A 27,253-nucleotide genomic window follows, 5' to 3' on the forward strand; every position below is an offset into this window, starting at 1 on the left:
CACGTTTTCCCTATTTAAATATGGTTACGTGAAGTGTTCCACTACAAAGTACAATTACACACAATTAAACAATGTGGATTTTCTAAGCGGATAAAAGGGGGGACTATATTGTAAGGCGTAATAATACCAGGAGTAGTTCGAAATCCGCACAGTAAAGTGAAGATTACTGCGCGGATTTTTTACATTTTGTCAAATTTTGTCAATTTTTGTCAATTTTTTGTCATTTTTTTGTCATTTTTTGTCATTTTTTTGTCAAATTTTTTGTCAAATTTTGTCATTTTTTTGTCATTTTTTTGTCATTTTTTTGTCATTTTTTTGTCATTTTTTTTGTCACATTTTTGTCATTTTTTTGTCATTTTTTTGTCATTTTTTTGTCATTTTTTTGTCACATTTTTGTCATTTTTTTGTCATTTTTTTGTCACATTTTTGTCACATTTTTGTCATTTTTTTGTCATTTTTTTGTCACATTTTTGTCATTTTTTTGTCACATTTTTGTCATTTTTTTGTCATATTTTTTGTCATTTTTTTGTATTTTTTTGTATTTTTTTTGTCACATTTTTGTCACATTTTTGTCATTTTTTTGTCATTTTTTTGTCACATTTTTGTCATTTTTTTGTCATATTTTTTGTCATTTTTTTGTATTTTTTTGTATTTTTTTTGGTAATTTTTTGTCCATTTTTTCCTCGATTTATTATAAATTTTTTGTCTTTTTTTTTACATTTTGTCACATTTTTGTCAATTTTTGTCACATATTGTCAAATCTTGTCACATAACGTAGTAATAATACCAGGAGGAGTTTGGCATCCGCGCAGTAAAGTGAAGATTACTGCGCGGATTTCGAATTACTCCTGGTATTTTTACGCCTTACAATATAGTCCCCCCTTTTATCCGCTTATAAAACCCACATTGTTTAATTGTGTGTAATTATACTTTGTAGTGGAACACTTCACGTAACCATATTTAAATAGGGAAAACGTGGAAGAGCTTGGTAGCTTCTATCTTGACCTGTTTTGGAGCTATAGAGGAGAGAGGGAGAGGCTAAATGCTAACGCCGTCTGCGCTGTGTTTACGTGACTGAAGATCAGACAGGTCCTAAAGAACTCGTCACAGCTCAGGTAAGAACATATCTCAGTCTCTGTTCCTTTAAAAGTAAAGACGATGTCACCGCATGGCAGCAGCATGACAGCAGAAGAGTGTCAACGTTGATTTATTTTGTTCTTTTTTTGAGCGTTCTGTTTACCACAAATGCTTCTCGGTGTGAGGCGGGACCAAAAACCACCATTTTTTTTTCTAATCGACTGAACTGAGTTAATGCTTACAGGGATGAAACAGGGACAACCTTCTGGTGTCACATAACGTGGCTCCGGCGACGTTACGTGATGCTTTTATACATGTTTTGCCTTCATGATTGTTTTCATGCCTGTGTAATGTGGTGTTTTGTGTCGTCCTGCTCAGTTTGATCATGTTTGTTGTTTTGGTGTTTCGACGACTGATGGAAACGGAACTTGAAATTTGATTGATGATGTTGTGAGTGTGTTTACATGCGCAGGGACAGACCTCGGTGATATACGGCTGATCCATTTTGACTCATCAGTAATTTTACAAACGAGCTGCGTGCATTGTTAAAAATAATTCAGTAACGCTTTAGAAAACAGCCCACGTGTTCCAGATGTAAGTACGGGCAACAAGAAAGTAATTCACATGTAAGTGCATACTCTTACAACGTGTAACAAGGAAGTACAACGTGTAACAAGGAACGTGTAACAAGGAAGTACAACGTGTAACAAGGAAGTACAACGTGTAACAAGGAAGTACAACGTGTAACAAGGAACGTGTAACAAGGAAGTACAACGTGTAACAAGGAAGTACAACGTGTAACAAGGAACGTGTAACAAGGAAGTACAACGTGTAACAAGGAAGTACAACGTGTAACAAGGAAGTACAACGTGTAACAAGGAAGTACAAAGTGTTACAAGGAAGTACAACGTGTAACAAGGAACGTGTAACAAGGAAGTACAACGTGTAACAAGGAAGTACGACGTGTAACAAGGAAGTACAACGTGTAACAAGGAAGTACGACGTGTAACAAGGAAGTACAACGTGTAACAAGGAAGTACAACGTGTAACAAGGAAGTACAACGTGTAACAAGGAAGTACAACGTGTAACAAGGAAGTACAACGTGTAACAAGGAAGTACAACGTGTAACAAGGAAGTACAACGTGTAACAAGGAAGTACAACGTGTAACAAGGAAGTACAATGTGTAACAAGGAAGTACAACGTGTAACAAGGAAGTACAACGTGTAACAAGGAAGTACGACGTGTAACAAGGAAGTACAAAGTGTTACAAGGTTATAGCGGCCCAGTGGAAAGATGAGCGTACAGGTGGTTTTCCTTTCCTTTTATCTTGTATTTTTCGTACCTTCCATTTCCACCGTAAAAGCTAAAATTGTACAAACAGCAGCAATTAGGTTGAGGGTTTTTCCAATACAAACAATATTCAACAATAATACAAAACAAACCTTTTTTTCCCCTTCCAGCTAGGCGCTATGAGCCGCGGTAGGCTTCACACCCGCCATGATACATTTAAAAACAGGAAATGACGATATCGTACCGGATGAAAGCCTCCAAAATAAAACTCTGGGTCCATAACAAAGGTAGTACAACATATAACAAGGTAGTACAACGTGTAACAAGGTGTCAAGGTGTAGTAAAGGTGTTCATTTTCACCTGTTATTTTCTCTCTGTTCACTCTTGTTTCTGCTTGTTTCAGGCAGTAGTGTCTCTCTTCAGTTTCCAGCCCATGCTCTCCTGTACCTACACATACAGTTCACATGCACATTGATAACATGCTGCTTTTCCTTGTTTCTGTTTGTTACAGGCAACGGTGTCTCACTACAACAATCACTTTCACAACAGTAGGGCTGCAACTAACGATTATTTTGTAATCGATTAGTCTATCAATCATTTTTGCGATTAATCGATTAATCGCTTGGCTCTGAATGGTGTAGTAAAGTTTTATTTTTTATTTTTTATTTCTTTTCATCACATTATAGCTTAAGTCGCGCTGTTTAACCTCTTAACTCCCGCCTGAACCGAGAGGATCTTTTTCCTCACGTCGTCACATTTTTTTTCCCATCATTTTTTGTTGGGTATTCAGCTCATTTTTGTCATTTTTTTTTGTCATTTTTTTGTCAATTTTTTATCACATTTTTGTCATTTTTTTGTTACATTTTGGTCTTTTTTTTTGTTGAGAAAATGTGCTCGGTTCAGGCGGGAGTTAAGGGGTTAAGGAAGTGCTGATGGAGTGAACTAAAGGGAAATGTTTCTTGAAGAATCTATTCATGATATTTACATTGTACAAACCACTACAGACCCTAAATATAATCTCAAAGCAGGTTTTCATCAAAAATACTACATTTTTTTGGTCATTTTTGCTCCATTTTAGTCTGTGTGAGCCAGAAAACGATTAATCGATTACAAAAATAGTTGTCGACTCTTTCAATAATCGATTAGTCGTCGATTAATCGATTAGTCGTTTCAGCGCTACACAACAGTAATATTGTTGTCCTGCAACATTAAAATTAATGCACAATTTATAATCCCACATTCCCTTTTGCCACAACTATGCGACAGCACCATTAATTATTTGTGGTCAGACGCCTTTGCTCTGCCCAATCCCGTCAGACCTCAGAGGCTCAGCAGGGAAGGGCCTGGTCGGTGCTTGGATGGGAGACTGTTTAGTAACACCAGGAAGCCTAGTGAATGTAGCGAGTGGTTGGTGGTGGTCGGAGGGGCCGATGGCGCAGACTGGTTGCCTTGCTTCCGTCAGTCTACCCCAGGGCAGCTGTGGCTACAATAGCAGCTTACCACCACCGAGTATGGAGTGAACGAATAGTGCAATGTAAAGCGTCTTTGAGTGTCCAGAAAAGCGCTTTATAAAACCAATGCATTATTAATGAATATCTTTACTACACCTTGACACGTAGTTACACGTTGTACTGCCTTGTGACACATTGTTCCCCCTTGTTACATGTTATAAGAGTACCTTACATGTGTAATTACTTTCTTGTTACCAGTACTTATACCTGAAACTCGCTTCTAAACTTCTAAAGTGTTACCAATATTTCCTTTTTTCAGAAGGGAGGAATGAAAACAAAAGCTGCTTTCACACACACACACACACACACACACACACACACACACACACACACACGCACACGCACACGCACACGCACACGCACACGCACACGCACACGCACACGCACACACGACAGAGGACCAAAGTGCTGCGGTCGGTTTTACACTGACTCGTAACTGCTGCTCTCGGGCTGAGAGCCCTTGGACCTCATCAGAGCCAGTGTGAAAACGACCTGAAAGCCGAGGTGCTACAGGTGCTGTGGGGAAGTGTCTGATCCAGATCCATCTCTCAGGTTTGTCCATGCTCAGTGCATCGAAGAAACGCTCGTCTCATGGAGCAAAGTTATGGCACCGGGGATTCTCATTAGTTCCTGAGATCAGCAACGGGAGGTGCTTTAGAGGAAATGTACTTGTTTGATACTTCATACTTTACTTTTTGCACATATGGCACATTTCTATTTGAAGACCCCTGCGATGCACCTGGACCACACTTAAAGTAAAGTAACTCTTATTCATGTAACTGTTACTTTCAAATCATTTTACTCGAGTACAAGTTAAAAGGTACTTGGAAAACATGTTACTGTGAGCGCTGAGTAACTGTTTGAAAACTGATTTATTTTCACTGACGCCATAAATTGTGTGAAACAGAACATAAAATCGTGTGGAAATAGTGATGTTTCTTAAGGCGAGACACTGCAGGTGAATAGGGAAAAAATGTATATTTACAGATATCAATTTGAAACTGTTGCTGTCGATCACTGGCATAAATGTGAGAGAAAAATACATGGCAAGTTTTCTGTCATTCTGTTTTATGCCCAAAAATGCCCCAAATTTCCCATCTTTTCGGCGCCGAAATCTGAATAATGGACAGAGCTACATTCAAATTTACGGTTTCATTTTATTGATGAATGAGCTGCCAAGACTTTCTCAGAGGGGATTTAGGATTTCTTGTTTAGTTTTAAAAAAAAGCTGTTTTTTAGTTTTTTAGTGGAAAATTTTGTAAAAAATTAAATTTTCGCCTTATTTTTTGACATTCAAAACTCAATAAATGGGGCTTAAGGGATTAAATAATAAAAAATCTTCCAAATCTTGTTCAGTCCAAGGCTGGAAAATGTGAAGTCTTTAGGTCCGACTGACGTGGACATAGTGTCGCCACAATGACAGAAACATGTGTTTGGAGAAAAAGGCCTTGAAATTGTGTTCTCCCATATAAGTCTATGGGGGAACATTGAATCAGCGCAATATTTAAACATGTTATTGTGAAGATTAGGGATATTTTCTGTTTCCGGGTGAAAGCTTATATGTTCAGAGACCAACTTGGCCCCAAACCTGAAAACTGAAAAAATTGAGTTTTGCCTGTAGTGTCTCCCATTAAGAAAACTAAATGATTGTAAAGACTAAGGTGCATGAGACGATCAAAATGAAGCATTCGCCGCTTGAATATTTACTCACAGTGAGAAAAGTAACAATAAGAGATACTTCACTATAATTTTACTCAAGAAGAAATAAAAAGTACTATATAATAAAAGTACTCAAAGAAGTACAATTTCTTCAAAAAGTGAGTAAATGTAACTGAGTACTACAGTGCCCAGTGTGAATGTTTGGACCAGGACACTTCTGAACCCTGATATCAGCCGGGACGCTGGAGCGCATGTAAACACACTCACTGTGTAAATGTCATGTATGGTGATGCTTTTCTTCTGTTTTTACTTTGGTTTATATATTCAGGGCTTGATCTTCCTTTTGTTGCACTGTTGTTGAGTGTTCATGTTCATTTCAAAGCATTGGTCTGTATTGAATAAATATATAATGTTTACATGATGCTCTTTACTATTACAAAAGTTCACACTCAAAGTACCGGCGTGAAGAAAAGGAATCAATCAATCAAAGTTTATTTATACAGCACTCAGAGCCGTGGGAGGATGTTTTAGTTAGGGGGCGCTGAGGGACAAAATTTACCCCCAAAATACTTTTTCTGTGCATAAATCCTATTGATTAACCTCTTAACTCCCGCCTGAACCGAGAGCATTTTCTCCAGTTCAGCTTTACCCAAATCCTGTAGGCCAGAGGAACACCTCATTTGAAAGACCTACAAAACTAAATGGATCTTTTTCCTCACGTCAGATTTTTTTTCATCACTTTTTTTGTCGGGCAGTCGACTCATTTTTGTCAAAATTTCGTGACTTTTTTGTCACTTTTTCGTTAAATTATTCACATTTTTTCGTCAAATTCTCATCACTTTTTCGTCCTTTTTTTCCAAATTTTTCGTCAATTTTTTCTCACTTTTTTGTCAATTTTTTGTCAATTTTTTGTCATTTTTTGTCCATTTTTTGTCAAATTTTCGTCAAATTATTCAAATTTTTTGTCAATTTTTTGGTCAAATTATTCACATTTTTTTGTCAAATTCTCATCACTTTTTCGTCATTTTTTTCCCATTTTTCGTCAAATTTTTCTCACTTTTTTTGTCAATTTTTTGTCAAATTTTCGTCAAATTATTCACATTTTTTGTCAATTTTTTCTCACTTTTTTGTCATTTTTTTGTCAATTTTTCGTCAATTTTTCGTCAAATTATTCGCATTTTTTTGTCAAATTCTCATCACTTTTTCGTCCATTTTTTCCCAATTTTTCGTCCATTTTTTCTCACTTTTTCGTCAAATTATTCGCATTTTTTTGTCAAATTCTCATCACTTTTTCGTCCATTTTTTCTCACTTTTTCGTCCATTTTTTCTCTCCAATTTTTCGTCTATTTTTTCTCACTTTTTTGTCAAATTTTTGTCATTTTTTTGTAAAGTTTTTGTCACTTATTCTACGATGTTTTCTCACTTTTTTCACATTTTCATCGTCTCAGTTTTGTTGCTATTTTCACACCTTTTTTCCAGAAGCTTTTGGACTGGGGGTAAAGCTGGAGAAAATGCTCTCGGTTCAGGCGGGAGTTAAGAGGTTAATCAATAGGATTTATGCACAGAAAAAGTATTTTGGGGGTAAATTTTGTCCCTCAGCGCCCCCTCACTAAAACATCCTCCCACGGCTCTGAGTTTCGTTGAGGTGGAGGAAGTTCACTTTTCCATCGCTTTTTTTGTCACTTTTTTCCATCACTTTTTCATTACTTTTTAAAGTCTCTTTTATGTCACTTTTTCATCCCCTTTTGATCAGTTTTTCATCGCTTTTTTTGTCACTGTTTCCATCTTTTTTTCCCCTCACGTCTTCGTCGCTCTTTTCTTGTTACTTTGACCCTCTTTTTTTCCAAGAAGCTTCTAGATTTGGGCAAAGCCAAAGGGTTAGTGCTAGATCGTCTGCTCCGGAGGGACGGTCTGCTGTGAGTTTGTATAGATCTATGAGTTGGTTTGTCTAAAAATACAAATAATCCTAATCCTTAAAGTTAACCCCTTAACTCCCACCTGAACCGAGCACATTTTCTCCAGTTTGACTTTACCCCAGTCCAAGAGCTTCTGGAAAAAAGCTGTGAAAATAGCAACAAAACAATGATGGAAATGTGACAAGAAAGTGACGAAAACATTGACAAAAAAGTGGCGAAAAATTTATGAAAAAGTGGCAAAAATGTCACAAAAATGTCACAAGAAATTGACAAAAAAATGACACAAATGTGACAAAAAATGTGACAAAAAATGTGACAAAAAATGACAAAAATTTGATAAAAATGACAAAAAAATACAAAAAAGTGACAAAAAATGTGACAAAAAATTGACGAAAAAAGTGACAAAAATGTGACAAAAAATTGATTGAAAAAAGTGACGAAAAAATGACAAAAATGAGTTGAACACCCAACAAAAAAATGTTGGGAAAAAAAAGTGATGACGTGAGGAAAAAGATCCTCTCGGTTCAGGCGGCAGTTAAGAGGTTAACCATTTCCCTGGCCCTAACCTTAATTTGTGTCATGATATCTCACGTTTTCACAGCAGACTGTCCCTCCGGAGCAGACGATCTAGCACAAACCAAGCCAAAGTGGGGGGGAAAATGCGCTGTTCAAAAATAAAGTAAAGTAACAAAAACAAACCCTCCAGTCTGCGGCTCGCCCGCTGCACCGCCCACACCCACCGCCAGGGGCGCTCGAGCCGCGCTCTGCGTCATTGTTCTGCATCTACGCTCTGGGCGGCGCGCGGAGAGACAGCGGTGGAAAATGGCGGACGGTGTGGATCACATCGACATCTACGCCGACGTCGAGGAGGAATTTAATCAAGTAAAAACCCCGCGGATTTCACTCTATCCTTCGCGTTTGTGTCTTCCGCCTACGCCGTCGCTCGCAGCCTTTAACTTTAATCCATAAACCTCGCGCTGTTCTTACGTCCTTTCGCGTACGCACGGGCCCGCGCCACCACGCCGCGAGCGTCAACACGATTAGCTCGAAATGTTTCCCTTTTCCATCTTAAATGAAGTGTTTGTTGCTATTGGTGCAAACGTGCAGACGACACGCGCGTGATATGTATTTGCTCTCGTCATTGGGGTGAATAGTTTGGAGGATTTCCGGAGAAGTGCTGCTTTAGGCCTCCCGTGGCGGGCCCGCACCGTATTGTTAGCTTGTTAGCTTGTTAGCTGTTAGCATGTCTGTGTTTGTGGACGAGTCGGTTCATCCGCGGCGTCACTGAAAGGTCTGAACGCGGTGAAACGATGTGTACAAGGAGATATATGTGTGACCGCGCGGTGTGAATGCTAGTAATGGGTTTATAACGGGTTCGGGCTGTTTGTTGTGTTCATTCTGAAGCAACACACGCCCCCTGTTTTCCCCGGGTCTGCTCAGTGCACTGGACGAAACATCTGCACTCGTATTGTTTGGTCACCCACGTGCCCCGAGCCGTAAAGTGTCCAGGCTGTGTTTGTTTGTCTTATTTAATTAAAGCTCGCGAACACCGTCCCCGTCATGTTTTCATTACAATGGAGGCCAGGGGCGGACTGGGACTGAAACACAGCCCTGGACTCTGGCAGTGTTAATGTCGTCGACTAAAATATTTAGTCTTAATTTTAGTCAAAGTGATATTTTTGTGACTAAAATTGGACTAAAACTAAATTAAAAGTTTCTCATGAGACTAAAACTAGGGCTGCTCGATTATTGAAAAAATAATAATCACGATTATTTTTGTCATAATTGAAATCACGATTATTCAAACGATTATTTGTTGCCTTTAAAAAAATCCAGCAAAAAAGTGACAAAAATCCAGCAAAAAAGTGACAAAAATCCATAAAAAAAAGACAAAAATCCATCAAAAAAAGTGACAAAAATTAAAAATTAGAAAAAAAATGTGGAAAAAAAAAATTAGAAAAAAAAAATTAAAATCGATTTTTTGCGATTATGCTAATTTTGTAATCGTTTACTGTTGTAATCGAAATCGTAATCGAATTTCGATTAATTGCACAGCCCTAACTAAAACTGTGACTAAAATGTCCAGATATTTGAGTCGACTAAAATCAGACTAAATAAAAATGAAAAGGAGAGACTAAAATCATCCAAACTTGTATTGAGCGTCTGAAAGAGCTCTTGCTGTATCGGGACACATCACCAGAGATGGTTTATTTTATTCGAAATGTAATAATTCTATACAATTCTAACCGAGCAACTAACATTTTACTGTGAGACTGAGCTGCATGAAGGTTTTAAGCTTAAATAGAGGTGGGGCACAATTTAAACCTCTGCTAGTCGAAGGTTTTGCAGCACTAACCACCGATCTACGGCCCTTCACCCGTGTGCACTTCAATATGCGGCCCCACATGAAAAAAGTTTGGACACCCCAATGTAAATTCTCTGCCAAAGGATCAGCTCTGAGCTTTGTTCATGTGGAGCAGCTCCATGAAGCAGAGGAACAACATTAAATATGATTATAATCAATATTATCAATGCAAAGTCCACTCAATTTGTCTTAAATTTAGTCGACTAAAACTAGACTAAAATTGAAAAGATTTTTTTCGATTAAATCTCGACTAAAATTAAATTACATTTTAGTCAAAAGACTAAAACTAAAATAAAATATGTTGTCAAAATTAACACTGGACTCTGGTCAGCCCGGCCTAAATACACATGTGAACCTCTGACCCCCCGCCTTAACCGAGGGCATTTTCTCCAGTTCTTCTTTGCCCAAATCTAAAAGCTTCTTGACTATAGAGCATGATGGTAACTTTTTGTCATGTTTTTGTTGCTTTTTCATTACTTTCATTACTTTTTCGTTGTGTTTTCGTCTCTTGTTTTTCGTTTTTTTTTTTTCATGTTGTTTTTTCATCTCTTTGTCATCACGTTTTTGTCACTTGTATTGCTTTTCCAGCACATTTTTGTTTTTTGATGCTTTTCTTTTAAGCTTTTAGATTTGGGTAAAGCAGATCTGTGGCCCTAGAGCCAGTGGCCCTTCTGTGCTCTTCCAGAATGGACACATGGTCAGTCCGCCCCTGATGGAGGCTGAGCGATATTGAAGTACCGATATGCGATAACGATAATATTGCGGTATTTCACAAAACTATTTCAACACGGTATGTGCCATTGTAATTAACCTCTTAAAGGAACAGGCCAGTGTTTTTCCACACTGAGATATGTTCTTACCTGAGCTGTGACGAGTTCTTTAGGACCTGTCTGATCTTCAGTCACGTAAACACAGCGCAGACGGCGTTAGCATTTAGCCTCTCCCTCTCTCCTCTATAGCTCCAAAACAGGTCAAGATAGAAGCTACCAAGCTCTTCCACGTTTTCCCTATTTAAATATGGTTACGTGAAGTAGGGCTGCTCGATTATTGAAAAAATAATAATCACGATTATTTTTGTCATAATTGAAATCACGATTATTCAAACGATTATTTGTTGCCTTTAAAAAAATCCATCAAAAAAGTGACAAAAATCCATTAAAAAAAAGGACAAAAATCCAGCAGAAAAGTGACAAAAATCCCAAAATTAAAAATTAGAACAAAAATGTGGAAAAAAAAAAATTTGAAGGAAAAAAAAAATTATAATCGATTTTTTGCGATTATGCCAATTTTGTAATCGTTTACTGTTGTAATCGAAATCGTAATCGAATTTCGATTAATTGCACAGCCCTAATATGAAGTGTTACACTATAAAGTGAAGATACTACTACTCCGGGTATTATTACGCCTTACAGTATAGTTTCCCTCTTTATCCACTTAGAAAACCAACATTGTTTAATTTTGTGTAAATATATCTATTGAGATATGTTCTTGCCTTCGCTTATACGAGTTGTCGTGTACCTGTCTGGTCACACAAATGTCAGTATTTAGAGTCTCTTAGCAAAGGTAAAATTCCAAACTGGGGTGAGTTAGAAGCTACCAAGCTGTTCCACGTTTTCCCTTATTTAAATACAGCTACATGAGCCTTTACACGATCCACGTCCAGTTACACCAAATTAAACATGTCGATTTTCTAAGTGGATAAAAAAGGCACTATATTGTGAGGCGTAGTGACACCTGGAGAACTTTGACGATATCACAGCACGAATGTTGGCAGTTGAGAAGCTTCTAGATTTGGGTAAAGCCGAACTGGGGGAAATGTGCTTGGTTAAAGTGGGGAGTAAGAAGTGAAAACCAAATCGTAAGTCTATAAGTTCAATGTGTTTGTTTTTGGCTGAGTGCAAAAGGGTCTTTCCGCCGAAACGGTGCTTTTGCCTCCCAAGGAAATAACCAGCATCAAAATGGCCGTTATTGAAAGACTATTACATAACATTTAATAGTTTTTAAACAATTTCAGCAATGGTCGGTACTTGGATGGGAGACCGTTTGGGAACATCAGGAAGCCTGGGCGAATGTAGTGAGTGGTTGGTGGTGGTCGAAGAGGTCGTCAGTCTACCCCAGGGCAGCTGTGGCTAAAATAGTAGCTTACCACCACCGGGTATGGAGTGAACGAATAGTAAAATATAAAGCGTCTATGTAGGGCTGCTCGATTATTGAAAAAATAATAATCCCGATTATTTTTGTCATAATTGAAATCACGATTATTCAAACGATTATTTGTTGCCTTTAAAAAAAATCCATCAAAAAAAGTGACACAAATCCAGAAAAAAAGACAAAAATCCATCAGAAAAAAAGACAAAAATCCATTAAAAAAGTGACACAAATCCATCCAAAAAATTACAAAAATCCCGCAGAAAAAATGACAAAAATCCAGCAAAAAAGTGACAAAAATCCAGCAAAAAAGTGACAAAAATCCAGCAAAAAAGTGACAAAAATCCATCAGAAAAAAAGACAAAAATCCATTAAAAAAGTGACAAAAATCCATTAAAAAAGTGACAAAAATCCATTAAAAAAGTGACAAAAATCCAGCAAAAAAGTGACAAAAATCCATCAGAAAAAAAGACAAAAATCCAGCAAAAAAGACAAAAATCCATCAAAAAAAGACAAAAATCCATCAGAAAAAAAGACAAAAATCCATCAAAAAAGACAAAAATCCAGCAGAAAAAAAGACAAAAATCCATCAAAAAAGACAAAAATCCAGCAGAAAAAAAGACAAAAATCCATCAAAAAAAGACAAAAATCCATCAAAAAAGACAAAAATCCAGCAGAAAAAAAGACAAAAATCCATCAAAAAAAGACAAAAATCCATCAAAAAAGACAAAAATCCATCAGAAAAAAAGACAAAAACGTGACAAAAATCCCAAAATTAAAAATTAGAAGAAAAAAAAATTGAAAAAAAAAAAAAATTGAAAAAAATTATTATAATCGATTTTTTGCGATTATGCTAATTTTGTAATCGTTTACTGTTGTAATCGAAATCGTAATCGAATTTCGATTAATTGCACAGCCCTACGTCTATGAGTGTCCAGAAAAGCGCTATATAAAACCAATGCATTATTATTATTAAATGTAGTTTCAGTGGGTGCAGCGTGTGCTTCTGTGTTACTTAGCATTAGCATTAGCATTAGCATTAGCATTCGCCTGCAAATGGCAAACTGGTCAAATTTTGTCATTCCTGTTACCAGGAAGAGAAATGGGAAAAATCCATTAAAGAAATGGAAAAGAGAGACTGAGATGCCCCCATGCTTTTTCTTAGGGCTGCAACTAACGATTATTTTGTAATCGATCATTTTTACGATTCATCGATTAATCGCTTGGCTGTTAATGGTGTAGTAAAGTTCTTTTTTAAAATCACATTATAGCTTAAGCCGCGCTGTTTAAGGAAATTCTGATGGAGGAAACTAAAGGGAAATGTTTTTTTTTAAGGCTCTATTCATGAAATTTACATTGTACAAACCACTACAGACCCTAAATATAAAATCAAAGCAGGTTTTCATCAAAAATACTACATTTTTTTTGGTCATTTTTGCTCCATTTTAGTCTGTGTGAGCCAGAAAACGATTAATCGATTACTAAAATAGTTGTCGACTCTTTCAATAATCGATTAGTCGTTTCAGCCCTACATTTTTTACTCCTAAAAATACACCAATTTGAAAAATATCAAGAAAAATATATATTTTAAAATTGTTTTGTGGCGGGTTTAAAGCTGAAAAGGCACTGATTTGGCGGAATGACTTGATACAAAATAGTGTCGATCTCAGTCAGATGGAGACTTTAGGCGATATGTTGAGGCTTCTTGCGATACCGATATTGCATCCCCTAATATCGTGATATATTTGCGATATATTGTGCTGCCCCGGAGTCTCATTCTGGCCTCGTGTTCCACAGGAGGCTGAATACCCCGTGCACGAGCAGATCGACCTGTACGATGACGTCATTTCCCCTTCGGCCAACAACGGAGACGCCCCCGAGGATCGAGACTATCTGGACTCGGCGCCCGGGGCCACAGAGGGAGGGAAAAGCGCCCCGGCCAACGTAGTTTACACCTACTCGGGCAAGAGGATCGCCCTGTACATCGGAAACCTCACCTGGGTATGAGGAGCGTGTAGCTGGTGTGAAGTGCGTGTTACTGATCGTGTGTGTCTTTGTGCAGTGGACGACCGACGAGGACCTCACCGAGGCCATCCGCTCCATCGGCATCACAGACGTGCTGGAGATCAAGTTCTTTGAAAACCGGGCGAATGGCCAGTCAAAGGGGTGAGCGCGGTGTCCTGGTACATCACTGTTAAAAAAAAATCTCACTTGCATGTTTTAAGTTCGTGACGCCGCTGAAAGACGGCGGCCTCTGTGAATGTAAAGGGCACAGAGCGGGAAGCGTCAGAACCTGGTCCGTTCAGTTTGTCACGAGAGCCGCTCACGAATGATTGTTGTTTAAACGTAATGTTTTTATTGGATGCTAGGGCTGCTCGATTATTGAAAAAATAATAATCACGATTATTTTTGTCATTATTGAAATCACGATTATTCAAACGATTATTTGTTGCCTTTAAAAAAATCTATCAAAAAAGTGACAAAAATCCATCAAAAAAGTGACAAAAATCCATCAAAAAAGTGACAAAAATCCATCAAAAAAGTGACAAAAATCCATCAAAAAAGTGACAAAAATCCATCAAAAAAGTGACAAAAATCCATCAAAAAAGTGACAAAAATCCATCAAAAAAGTGACAAAAATCCATCAAAAAAAGACAAAAATCCATCAAAAAAGCGACAAAAATCCATCAAAAAAAGTGACAAAAATCCATCAAAAAAAGACAAAAATCCATCAAAAAAAGACAAAAATCCATCAAAAAAGTGACAAAAATCCATCAAAAAAAGACAAAAATCCATCAAAAAAGTGACAAAAATCCATTAAAAAGTGACAAAAATCCATCAAAAAAAGTGACAAAAATCTATCAAAAAATGACAAAAATCCATCAAAAAAGTGACAAAAATCCATCAAAAAAAGACAAAAATCCATCAAAAAAGTGACAAAAATCCATCAAAAAGTGACTAAAATCCATCAAAAAAGTGACAAAAATCCATCAAAAAAAGACAAAAATCCATCAAAAAAGTGACTAAAATCCATCAAAAAAGTGACTAAAATCTATCAAAAAAAAAGACAAAAATCCATCAAAAAATGACAAAAATCCATCAAAAAAGGGGTGAGCGCGGTGTCCTGGTCCAGTGTTTGGAAATAAACATCTCTAACTCTGCTCTGTTTTAGGTTTGCTCTGGTTAGTGTCGCCTCTGAGGGCTCCTCCAGGAAGCTGATGGACCTGCTCTCAAAGAGGGAGCTCCACGGTCAGAACCCCATCGTCACACCGTGTAACAAACAGTCCCTGAGCCAGTTCGAGATGCAGTCGCGGAAAAGTAAATATACAATGTTGACTAGAGTAACGTCCGCTCGCTGTCTGCTCGTGGACAACAAGGCTATAATTAAAATGTTCCATTTGAATTTTTGGCTCAGGCACTTCGGCAGGACAGATGTCCGGAGAGGGCAAGGCTGGGCCTCCTGGGGGGTCCCGTGGCTTCCCCATGGGGAGGGGAGGCAGGGGACGGTACCCCGGACCCCCTGGCCCAGACCGGTTTCCTGGTCCCCCTGGTCCTGGAGGGCCCCCACCACATTTCCCTGGTACATTTTACACTGTACATGTTAACACATTGCACTAGATGCCGATTCTAAATGCCTTATTATTTTCAGGCGGTATGCAGGGTCCCCCGCGGCCTCCTCCAGGCCCTCCTGGTCCTCCCGGCCCTCCTGGCCCCCCTCCAGGCCAAGGCCTCCCCCCTCCTCTGGGTGGGCTTCCACGTGGGGACAGACTTCCTCCTCCTGTACTCTTCCCTGGTCAGTTTGGGCAGCCTCCGATGGGACCACTGCCCCCTGGCCCCCCTCCTCCTGGTTATGGCCCCCCGCCAGGGCCCCCCCCTCCTCAGCAGGGACCCCCACCTCCTGGACCTTTCCCTCCTCGTCTTCCAGGGCCTATCGGTCCTCCTATGGCCTTGGGTCCTCCGCCACACATGCCCGGCCCCCCTCCGGGCGGACCTCCGCCTGCTCCACACGTGAACCCAGCCTTCTTCCCCCCACCGGGCAACAATATGCCCCCCAACGACAGAGGCCCCCCCGGCCCCAACGACCCCTACGGGCGCCCGCCCCCCTATGAGCGGGACTTCGGGCACGGAGGCCGGTAAGGACAGACGGAGGTTCTGTGTCTTTGTGAAACACTGTTTAAACTTGTGCTGCTTTAGGGACATCGACTCCTCTCGGGGGCCCCTCAGTGAGGCGGAGTTTGAGGAGATCATGAACAGAAACCGGGCCATCTCGTCCAGCGCCATCTCCAGAGCGGTGTCCGACGCCAGTGCAGGTAAAGCCGAGTTCATCAAGTCATAACGTTAGTCATGAAGTTATGAATCAGTCACTGATTGTGTTTTCTGGGGGCAGCTGACTATGGCAGTGCAATAGAGACCCTGGTCACAGCCATCAGTCTGATCAAGCAGTCGAAGGTTTCTGCAGACGATCGCTGTAAGGTGCTGATCAGCTCCCTGCAGGACTGTCTCCACGGCATCGAGTCCAAGAGCTACGGCTCCGCGAGGTAAACGCCGTCGCTCACTCCCCCATCATTACCAGCACACACTGTCGTCTGACTGGGGCTCTTGTTCCCGTCCGAAGAGAGCGCTCTAGAGAACGGGACCACAGCCGGTCGAGGGAGAAGAGCCGGCGCCACAAGTCCCGCAGTCGCGACCGCCACGAGGACTACTACAGGGAACGCAGCCGCGAGCGGGACCGGCACCGCGAGCGGGACCGCGACCGCGACAGAGAGCGAGAGAGGGAGCGAGAGTACCGGCACCGCTAAACCACAGGTCAGTATCTAAACTCCTTCACTTCTGCATCAGTGTCTAAAGGTGTCGCTGTCCCGAGGGGAAGCTCTAAACCGCAGGCGCTCGTCTGGAGAGGTAAGTGCGGCGAGTCCGGGGTAAGTCCTCTGTGCACCTTTGTGTTTGCCTTTACCTCCAACGGCATTTCTGTATTTTATTTTTGTATTAAGTCCTTCAGTAAATTTGTTCTTTTCAAAGTAAAATCGCAAAGATAAAGGAGTTTATTAGCTTAACATCTGTTCACTCCTATCTGCCTATATACTGTATGTAATATCCATGCTCTGTGTGTATTTTGTGTTATTGAATGATTGAATACATAAACTCCAGCAAAATGAACTTAAACATAACAGTTAATGTGATAAATCCAGGTGTTGCGGGTGCTTTGGTAACATTGTTCTGATTTTAATGATCAGTCACACTGTGTTACGTGTAGGTCTGTCTGTTTAATGACTTAATGCCTGTATGTTTGAGCTAAACTGAGCTTTGTCATTGTCAATATAACCTTGAACATTTTGAATAATGTAATATGCAATGGCTCATGTAAACCGTTGAATTTAGCTGAACAAACAGGTGGTTGAAAAAGCCCCGAATGTGAAATTATTTGTACATCACTGTTTAACGGGAAAAATCTCACTTGCATGTTTTAAGTTCGTGACGTCGCTGAAAGACGGCGGCCTCTGTGAATGTAAAGGGCACAGAGCAGGTAGCGTCAGAACCTGGTCCTGCAGGTGGTTCAGTTTGTCACGAGAGCCGCTCACGAATGATTGTTGTTTAAACGTAATGTTTTTATTGGATGCTAGGGCTGCTCGATTATTGAAAAAATAATAATCACGATTATTTTTGTCATAATTGAAATCACGATTATTCAAACGATTATTTGTTGCCTTTAAAAAAATCCATAAAAAAAAAAGACAAAAATCCATAAAAAAAAAGACAAAAATCCATAAAAAAAAAGACAAAAATCTATCAAAAAAGTGACTAAAATCCATCAAAAAAGTGACTAAAATCCATCAAAAAAGTGACTAAAATCCATCAAAAAAGTGACTAAAATCCATCAAAAAAGTGACAAAAATCCATCAAAAAAGTGACTAAAATCCATCAAAAAAGTGACTAAAATCCATTAAAAAAGTGACTAAAATCCATCAAAAAAGTGACAAAAATCCATCAAAAAAGTGACTAAAATCCATCAAAAAAGTGACTAAAATCCATCAAAAAAGTGACAAAAATCCATCAAAAAAGTGACTAAAATCCATTAAAAAAGTGACAAAAATCCATTAAAAAAAAAGACAAATCCATCAAAAAAGTGACAAAAATCCATCAAAAAAGTGACAAAAATCCATCAAAAAAAGACAAAAATCCATCAAAAAAAAGACAAAAATCCATTAAAAAAAAGACAAAAATCTATCAAAAAAGTGACAAAAATCCATCAAAAAAGTGACTAAAATCCATCAAAAAAGTGACTAAAATCCATTAAAAAAGTGACAAAAATCCATCAAAAAAGTGACAAAAATCCATCAAAAAAGTGACAAAAATCCATCAAAAAAGTGACAAAAATCCATCAAAAAAGTGACAAAAATCCATCAAAAAAAAGACAAAAATCCATCAAAAAAGTGACAAAAATCCATCAAAAAAGTGACAAATCCATTAAAAAAGTGACAAAAATCCATCAAAAAAGTGACAAAAATCCATCAAAAAAGTGACAAAAATCCATCCAAAAAGTGACAAAAATCCATCTAAAAAAAGACAAAAATCCATCAAAAAAGTGACAAAAATCCATCTAAAAAAAGACAAAAATCCATTAAAAAAGTGACAAAAATCCATCAAAAAAGTGACAAAAATCAATCAAAAAAGTGACAAAAATCCATCCAAAAAGTGACAAAAATCCATCTAAAAAAAGACAAAAATCCATCAAAAAAGTGACAAAAATCCATTAAAAAAAAGACAAAAATCCATTAAAAAAGTGACAAAAATCCATCAAAAAAGTGACAAAAATCCATCAAAAAAGTGACAAAAATCCATCAAAAAAGTGACAAAAATCCATCAAAAAAGTGACTAAAATCCATTAAAAAAAAGACAAAAATCCATCAAAAAATGACAAAAATCCATCAAAAAAGTGACAAAAATCTATCAAAAAAAAAGACAAAAATCCATCAAAAAAGTGACAAAAATCTATCAAAAAAAAGACAAAAATCCATCAAAAAAGTGACAAAAATCCATCAAAAAAAAAGACAAAAATCCATCAAAAAAGTGACAAAAATCCATCAAAAAAGTGACAAAAATCTATCAAAAAAAAGACAAAAATCTATCAAAAAAGTGACAAAAATCCATAAAAAAGTGACAAAAATCCATCAAAAAAGTGACTAAAATCCATTAAAAAAAAGACAAAAATCCATCAAAAAATGACAAAAATCCATCAAAAAAGTGACTAAAATCTATCAAAAAAAAAAGACAAAAATCCATCAAAAAAGTGACAAAAATCCATCAAAAAAGTGACAAAAATCCATCAAAAAAAGACAAAAATCCATCAAAAAAGTGACAAAAATCCATCAAAAAAGTGACTAAAATCCATTAAAAAAGTGACAAAAATCCATCAAAAAAGTGACAAAAATCCATCAAAAAAGTGACAAAAATCCATCAAAAAAGTGACAAAAATCCATCAAAAAAAAGACAAAAATCCATCAAAAAAGTGACAAAAATCCATCAAAAAAGTGACAAATCCATTAAAAAAGTGACAAAAATCCATCAAAAAAGTGACAAAAATCCATCAAAAAAGTGACAAAAATCCATCCAAAAAGTGACAAAAATCCATCTAAAAAAAGACAAAAATCCATCAAAAAAGTGACAAAAATCCATCTAAAAAAAGACAAAAATCCATTAAAAAAGTGACAAAAATCCATTAAAAAAAAGACAAAAATCCATTAAAAAAGTGACAAACATCCATCAAAAAAGTGACAAAAATCCATCAAAAAAGTGACAAAAATCCATCAAAAAAGTGACAAAAATCCATCAAAAAAGTGACAAAAATCCATCAAAAAAGTGACTAAAATCCATTAAAAAAAAGACAAAAATCCATCAAAAAATGACAAAAATCCATCAAAAAAGTGACAAAAATCCATCAAAAAAAAAAGACAAAAATCCATCAAAAAAGTGACAAAAATCTATCAAAAAAAAGACAAAAATCCATCAAAAAAGTGACAAAAATCCATCAAAAAAAAAGACAAAAATCCATCAAAAAAGTGACAAAAATCCATCAAAAAAGTGACAAAAATCTATCAAAAAAAAGACAAAAATCCATCAAAAAAGTGACAAAAATCCATCAAAAAGTGACAAAAATCCATCAAAAAAGTGACTAAAATCCATTAAAAAAAAGACAAAAATCCATCAAAAAAAGTGACTAAAATCCATCAAAAAAGTGACAAAAATCCATCAAAAAAGTGACAAAAATCCATCAAAAAAGTGACAAAAATCCATCAAAAAAGTGACAAAAATCCATCAAAAAAGTGACAAAAAAGTGACAAAAATCTATAAAAAAAAAGACAAAAATCCATCAAAAAAGTGACAAAAATCCATCAAAAAAAAGACAAAAATCTATCAAAAAAAAGACAAAAATCCATCAAAAAAGTGACAAAAATCCATCCATCAAAAAAGTGACTAAAATCCATCAAAAAAGTGACTAAAATCCATCAAAAAAGTGACAAAAATCCATCAAAAAAGTGACAAAAATCCATCAAAAAAGTGACAAAAATCCATCAAAAAAGTGACAAAAATCTATCAAAAAAGTGACAAAAATCCATCAAAAAAGTGACAAAAATCCATCAAAAAAGTGACAAAAATCCATCAAAAAAGTGACTAAAATCCATTAAAAAAAAGACAAAAATCCATCAAAAAATGACAAAAATCCATCAAAAAAGTGACAAAAATCCATCAAAAAAAAAAGACAAAAATCCATCAAAAAAGTGACAAAAATCTATCAAAAAAAAGACAAAAATCCATCAAAAAAGTGACAAAAATCCATCAAGAAAAAAGACAAAAATCCATCAAAAAAGTGACAAAAATCCATCAAAAAAGTGACAAAAATCTATCAAAAAAAAGACAAAAATCCATCAAAAAAGTGACAAAAATCCATCAAAAAGTGACAAAAATCCATCAAAAAAGTGACTAAAATCCATTAAAAAAAAGACAAAAATCCATCAAAAAAGTGACTAAAATCCATCAAAAAAGTGACTAAAATCCATCAAAAAAGTGACTAAAATCCATCAAAAAAGTGACAAAAATCCATCAAAAAAGTGACAAAAATCCATCAAAAAAGTGACAAAAATCCATCAAAAAAGTGACAAAAATCCATCAAAAAAGTGACTAAAATCCATCAAAAAAGTGACTAAAATCCATCAAAAAAGTGACTAAAATCCATCAAAAAAGTGACAAAAATCCATCAAAAAAGTGACAAAAATCCATCAAAAAAGTGACAAAAATCCATCAAAAAAGTGACAAAAATCTATCAAAAAAGTGACAAAAATCCATCAAAAAAGTGACAAAAATCTATAAAAAAAAAGACAAAAATCCATCAAAAAAGTGACAAAAATCCATCAAAAAAAAGACAAAAATCTATCAAAAAAAAGACAAAAATCCATCAAAAAAGTGACAAAAATCCATCAAAAAAGTGACAAAAATCCAGCAAAAAAGTGACAAAAATCCAGCAAAAAAGTGACAAAAATCCATCAAAAAATTAGAGAAAAAAATATATATATTTGAAAAAAAAAAAAATTTAATCGATTTTTTGCGATTATGCTAATTTTGTAATCGTTTACTGTTGTAATCGAAATCGTAATCGAATTTCGATTAATTGCACAGCCCTATTGGATGCAACACATTGTGACGGGCTCATGAGCAGCTTAACATGAAGGCCATGAGGTGATACGTGTTGTGTCTGAGCTGCTCTGTCAGTGGTCATTGAACTGTGCAAAAACAAAGCTTCAGTCGAGCAAATTCTACATTAAACTTCAGACGATCCTTGTAGTCGGTGCTTTGATCATAACGAATGCTATTTCATCACGAATCCCAAATTATGTCCATGAATAATTTGTGTAATACCAATGTGTCTGTAACTCCTCAGTTTAGAGCAGGTCTCTGAAAGTAGCTCTGTGATGATGGTTGTACAATTTGCTTATGAATTGATACACTGTTATGTCTCATTGATCTCACTTAAAACTCTACCGCTTTAACTGAAACTACAGTTTATCATCTGTACGTTTTCTTGTGTGTCTCTGTAATGTTAGAAACTGCCTGTACCGCAGTTGAACCTCAGAATACGGTATCGTGTTGTACTTTTGACTGCTGGAACTGTAGGTGAATTTGTGAAATACTTTTTAGAATATCACATTTGGAACCGTGAATGACGTAAACAAACCCGTCTGACGTTTAGGAAATCTGGGTTAAGGTGTGAATGTATGAGGGAATGCATTTTGTCTTTTGGTCAAACCAGGATCAACCAGGCGTAAAGACAATGTTACAAATCTAAAGTTTTAATAAAGCTGCAGTTTGAGCACATTTATACTTTGATGGAAGTCTCGTCAGAGTTGGAAATGACAGCAGTGAGTTGTCCAGACTTATTTCTCATAAATTACTTACAGAACATGAAGCATCAATGAGTTAAGCTATTGTGGAGAAGTTATTTCAGTATTTTGTCAACACTGATTTGAGCTGCACAGAAATCTTTAAATAATGTGGTAATAAATGGAAACTCTGTAGTCGCACCATCTCTGTGTCACTTTGTAATATTGTTCCCTCTTTGAGTTAAAGTTCTAAAATAACTGCACTTTTCCACAGTATTCTGGCTCATTGCTGTGCTCCTGTTTGACCCTGGTTTGGCTCCTCGTGTTGACTGCGTAACTATGTAATACAAGTTTGAGTCTGGGATAATGTTCAGTTAGTTTTTAATGGAGCTTTGTACATACTGGGCTTTAAAAAACAAACATGTAAATCAAGTCACTTTAACTTAGTAAACGTGCTCAGGTAATTGCATATCCCTGCATGAAGCTTTCTGTGTTATTAAATTAGTTTTGAAACCAGCAAAAGAACTTTGTTGATACAGTAAACGGTTTTCAGTAGCCTGGCCGGACAGACACGCCTACTTTGTTTTGGAACTCGGACCCGTCTGGACTTAAAGCCAATGATTTTAGGACGATTCAGTTAGTTGGTAAGTGACAGCTGAGTGTGTCGCCTGTATTACAGAAGATGGCGCCATTTCTCTGCCCTTTGAGATTTTTTTTTACTTCAAATAAGCTCCCATGGTTCTTTGACGGCCCGTTTCTTAACCTTCGATGTCAGTCCGACCACAGTCATTTGGGTTTCATCCCTCTTCTTTTTTACCTTAATAAACCCTTCCCTGTGGGGGTGATACAAGTGTTTATAGGATGATTGGAGGGTCTTTCATCTCCCCCTGGTGTCTCTGGCCAGAAAACCATGTTTGCAACGTGACTGCAATCGATCCGGAGCCACCAATAGAATCACAAAGAAGCTAATGGGCAAAGCTAACTGCGGGCTAGCGTCACTTTAAACAGTGTTCATTTCGTCGACTAAAATACTTAGTCTTAATTTTAGTCAAAGTGATATTTTTGTGACTAAAATTGGACTAAAACTAAATTAAAAGTTTCTCATGAGACTAAAACTGTGACTAAAATGTCCAGATATTTGAGTCGACTAAAATCAGACTAAATAAAAATGAAAAGGAGAGACTAAAATCATCCAAACTTGTATTGAGCGTCTGAAAGAGCCTCAGATCATGTAAATTCTCTGTTAAAGGATCAGCTCTGAGCTTTGTTCATGTGGAGCAGAAACATGAAGCAGAGGAACAAGATTAAACATGATTAGAATCAATATTATCAATGCAAAGTCTACTCAATTAGTCTTAAATTTAGTCGACTAAAACTAGACTAAAATCGAACTACATTTTCATCAAAAGACTAAAACTAAATTAAAATATATTGTCAAAATTAACACTGTAAACAGTATTTACAGCCAAGTATGAGTGAAAAAAATAATTTCCATTGTATAATTGGATGTACAATATCCCTCTGTCTCTTCGCCTTTTCTGTCAGTGTAGGATTTACTCTCAAGACAAGTAAAAATCGCAACTTGCTACGACACCTGCAGTTGCGCTCATGGCCTCTAGGGGCATGAGTTACTTAGTACTGCCTTAAAGAGGGGGTGTTCTGCTTTGTTCAGTCCCATAGCACCAGTCTATATCACACTACAATGATGACAAACCTTCTGTTGGTCTGTAAATGCAGTAAATTAGAATAACTGCCTTGTATAAAATGTCTCTCTCAAAATGGCTGCCGTGAATGTCTTGAAATAGGCCTCTGTCTCTTTAACCTCTTAACTCCCGCCTGAACCGAGAGGACCTTTTTCCTCACGTCATCAGATTTTTTTTTTCCATCATTTTTTTGCTGGGTGTTCAACTCATTTTTGTCACATTTTTGCAATTTTTTCGTCACATTTTTGTATTTTTTTCATCAATTTTTCGTCACTTTTTCCATCATTGTTTTCGTCTCAGTTTTGTTGCTATTTTCACAGCTTTTTTCCAGAAGCTTTTGGACTGTGGTAAAGCCAAACTGGAGAAAATGGGATCCGTTCAGGTGGGAGTTAAGAGGTTAAAATATCTCTCTCAAAATGGCTGCCGTGAATGTCTTGAAATAGGCCTCTGTCTCTTTAAGAACCTCTGAGCCTTTAGACACGCCCCCTCCACACGCTGTCTGTGGCATCAGTGGGGAGGGGGTTCTGCTGAGGAGCAGTGGTCGGTTACTCGGCTGGTGACCAAAGCTCGGAAGCGTCTCCAGGAGGTGGGGGCGTTCCTAGGAGGACTCAGGCAAACCTATCCCTAAAATGGCCGCCATCAGAGTTTTTACAGATGACTCAGAAATACGTGAATGTGCCAAGGCAACACTTCAGCCATGTTTTTAATGAGGGAGTGACACAATAACATGATGGAAAGCTTGGAAAAGTCCATTTTGCAGAATACCCCCCCTTTAATCTGATGGAGCAAATTGAACCAACTTTAGATCGATGAAATAAGTCTCCGTGTGACTTTCAGTACATGTCCTCGGTCTGGTGTATCAGGAATAAGTTCGTGGAGCAGCTGATACTGTAGTAGATAGCAGTAGAAGCAGATACAGCTGGAACACAAAACCACTAAGTTCTCCAGCATGTGTGAAACGTCCCTGACGAGCTCCTGAACTGGTTTGAAAACAACAATAAGACGTGTCTGACCGGCCGGGCTTTGAATCCTCGTTTAAACCATGAGTTCAGCTCGACTGCCCTAAAACTTAACGCAGAATCTTCCTCTTTGTAGTTTTGTGATCTTTTGTCCTTTGTCCTTTTGTTACTGTCTCATATTAATCAAATGAAAGTAGCTTTTTTTAAATGTCCTTTTTTATGTTTTTGTTTCAAATCAATAGACTTTGTTAACTTAAAGTAACCGGTAAGCTAATGATTGATCAAGACTGATTAAAGTTGTCTTAAAGTTCTCGTTGGCTTGTAGACAGCCTGCCTTAAATGCTCTTGGTGTAATGACCAAAAGATTGATGTAAAAAGTCTTTTTAGAGCTTTGTTATATGTTGTAATAGATGGTAAATGTTAAAGTGAAGGTAACCCCCCAGTGGGTGTAAACTCAGGACAGAGGGTCTGTATGTTGTAGCTCCTTAGTGATATTCTGCATGATCTTTGTGCCGGCGAGGGTTGGGTCAACACACGTTCAGCAGAAAGTCTCCTGTGCTTTGCCACATTATTCCAGTTGTGTCATATTTGACCAAAGCGAGTCCTCTGTTCTGAGGGGGGGGTTGAGCCAGCCCTGGCCTGCACTGTTTGTGGACTAGACTTTACTGTTGTGAAGGAAATGTGTTTATGGGCAGCCTCCAACAAACTCCACCCTTCATTCTGACACATTTCAGCTCACGAGGACAGGACCAGGACACATCAGGAAGGAGTCAGCTGCATGACAGGACACTCCACCTCAGCTCTGCTCCTCTCTGCTCCTCCTGCCGAACATGGAGGAGGCCTGACCCGTGTAAGCCCCTGTTAAACACACTATATTCATGGTTAACTAAAGATGAAAGAAAACTTTCCAAACTGCTCTTTTATTTTTATGATGTTTTATTTCACTATGAGTAATGATTAAGTGTGATGCTCTTTGCATAAAAAAAATAGAAACAGCCACAACTCTCTCTAATGGACAACGCTGAAATGTATATCCTCATGCTTTATTTTATTTTGGCTTCATGTACTGTGTACATTGAGTTTAGACATTAGTTTTTATAGGGTACATACATACTGGATGTTCTTCCTCCCCTCCCTCGTCCTCATTTATTCTTCCATGGTTAAGATGTTTGTCAATGTGTCTGCTTTTGAATAAATCTAGATGGTGTTGTAATAAACTGTTCACTGAGGTACATTGTGCATTGGGTGGATTCCTCTACACTGTTGTTGCTTTTTTATATTAAATGTTTATCGAAACTTTTCAGATTGAGATGGTAATGAGTGAAAGAGTGGCCAATTTTAAAGCCTGTAAATATGAGCATGATGAAATGTCATGTTTTTAAGTTATTACAGTGTAGCTTTTCCCTCAATTATTGTATGTTTATTTGTACATCAGTCTCTGTCATGAAAAGCTCCTCTTTAATATTGTTGCATTTACTCTGACCGTGGATAGCTTGTCCAGAGTTGTGTGTGTTTGCACTGCTTGTCTTTCAGCAAATCTATGAACCATTTAACAATTATTTAAGACTAATAACGGATTCACTGTGTACAAACCGTCTTGAAATGTCTATTTTAATCTTTTGTAAGAGCAGTGTTAAGCGGCAGCGCCATCCAAAATCTTGAGAAATGTAATCGAGTGCAAGACGAACTTGTCTCCGTAATGTTTGCCCATCATTGTTTCACTGTTGCAGAATTGTAAGTGCATTCAAGTCCTTTTATACCAAAACATTGGCCAGTTTCTCTTGTGTGGTTCTGCTGTAAATTGCACCAAACAGAACTTGGTTTATGTGGTAGATTTTTGAATAGACTGGAATTGTTTGACGAGAGACTTTACTCATCAAAATTGAATTGTTTATTGGTTTCCATTTAACTTTTCCTTCTGCAGCGTTAAGGTAAGTGTTTACAGTCACGTGTGCCTGTGAGAAACCGCAACCAAACCAGGACACGGCCTTTGTCTTTTTTCAAGAGATCCAGTCAAATAAAATGATCCACTTCAATATGTGTTTTTCTAGTGTTTCTAGCATTTTGTTGTACATATTTGGAGATTTTAATTTATTTTTTCTACATTGGATAACGGGTTCTGACTATAAAATAAATTTGAAATCACCACCTCATTGTCTTTTCTTTTTAATTGATTTGGTTTTTCCAAAGTTTAATCGAAGGATGTAAAAACTGACGGTAAAAATCAGAAAATAATACCATGAACTATAT

At 37.3% G+C, this 27,253-nt stretch overlaps 1 protein-coding gene across 1 annotated transcript; it reads left to right on the plus strand.

The window, feature by feature from the left end:
- Positions 1-8,243: 8,243 nt before the first annotated feature.
- On the plus strand, positions 8,244-26,773 carry cpsf6 (cleavage and polyadenylation specific factor 6). The gene is made up of 10 exons (XM_079552461.1): positions 8,244-8,337; positions 13,766-13,969; positions 14,031-14,134; positions 15,141-15,286; positions 15,384-15,548; positions 15,618-16,101; positions 16,163-16,278; positions 16,356-16,506; positions 16,584-16,774; positions 25,738-26,773. The coding sequence occupies exons 1-9, from the start codon at positions 8,278-8,280 to the stop codon at positions 16,765-16,767; spliced, it is 1,614 nt and encodes a 537-aa protein (XP_079408587.1). The 5' UTR covers positions 8,244-8,277; the 3' UTR covers positions 16,768-16,774; positions 25,738-26,773.
- Positions 26,774-27,253: the final 480 nt, after the last annotated feature.

Source organism: Gobius niger (assembly GCF_951799975.1).
Source record: "Gobius niger genome assembly, chromosome: 2".
NCBI classification, from domain to species: Eukaryota; Metazoa; Chordata; class Actinopteri; order Gobiiformes; family Gobiidae; genus Gobius; species Gobius niger.

What these genes read in the sequence shown, in the direction of transcription:
- cpsf6 (XM_079552461.1), top strand. Translation starts at nt 8,278, where the DNA reads ATGGCGGACGGTGTGGATCACATCGACATCTACGCCGACGTCGAGGAG. An exon ending in ACATCGGAAACCTCACCTGG is followed by an intron (nt 13,970 to 14,030) that starts GTATGAGGAGCG and finishes GTCTTTGTGCAG; the next exon opens with TGGACGACCGACGAGGACCT. An exon ending in GCCCCCACCACATTTCCCTG is followed by an intron (nt 15,549 to 15,617) that starts GTACATTTTACA and finishes TATTATTTTCAG; the next exon opens with GCGGTATGCAGGGTCCCCCG.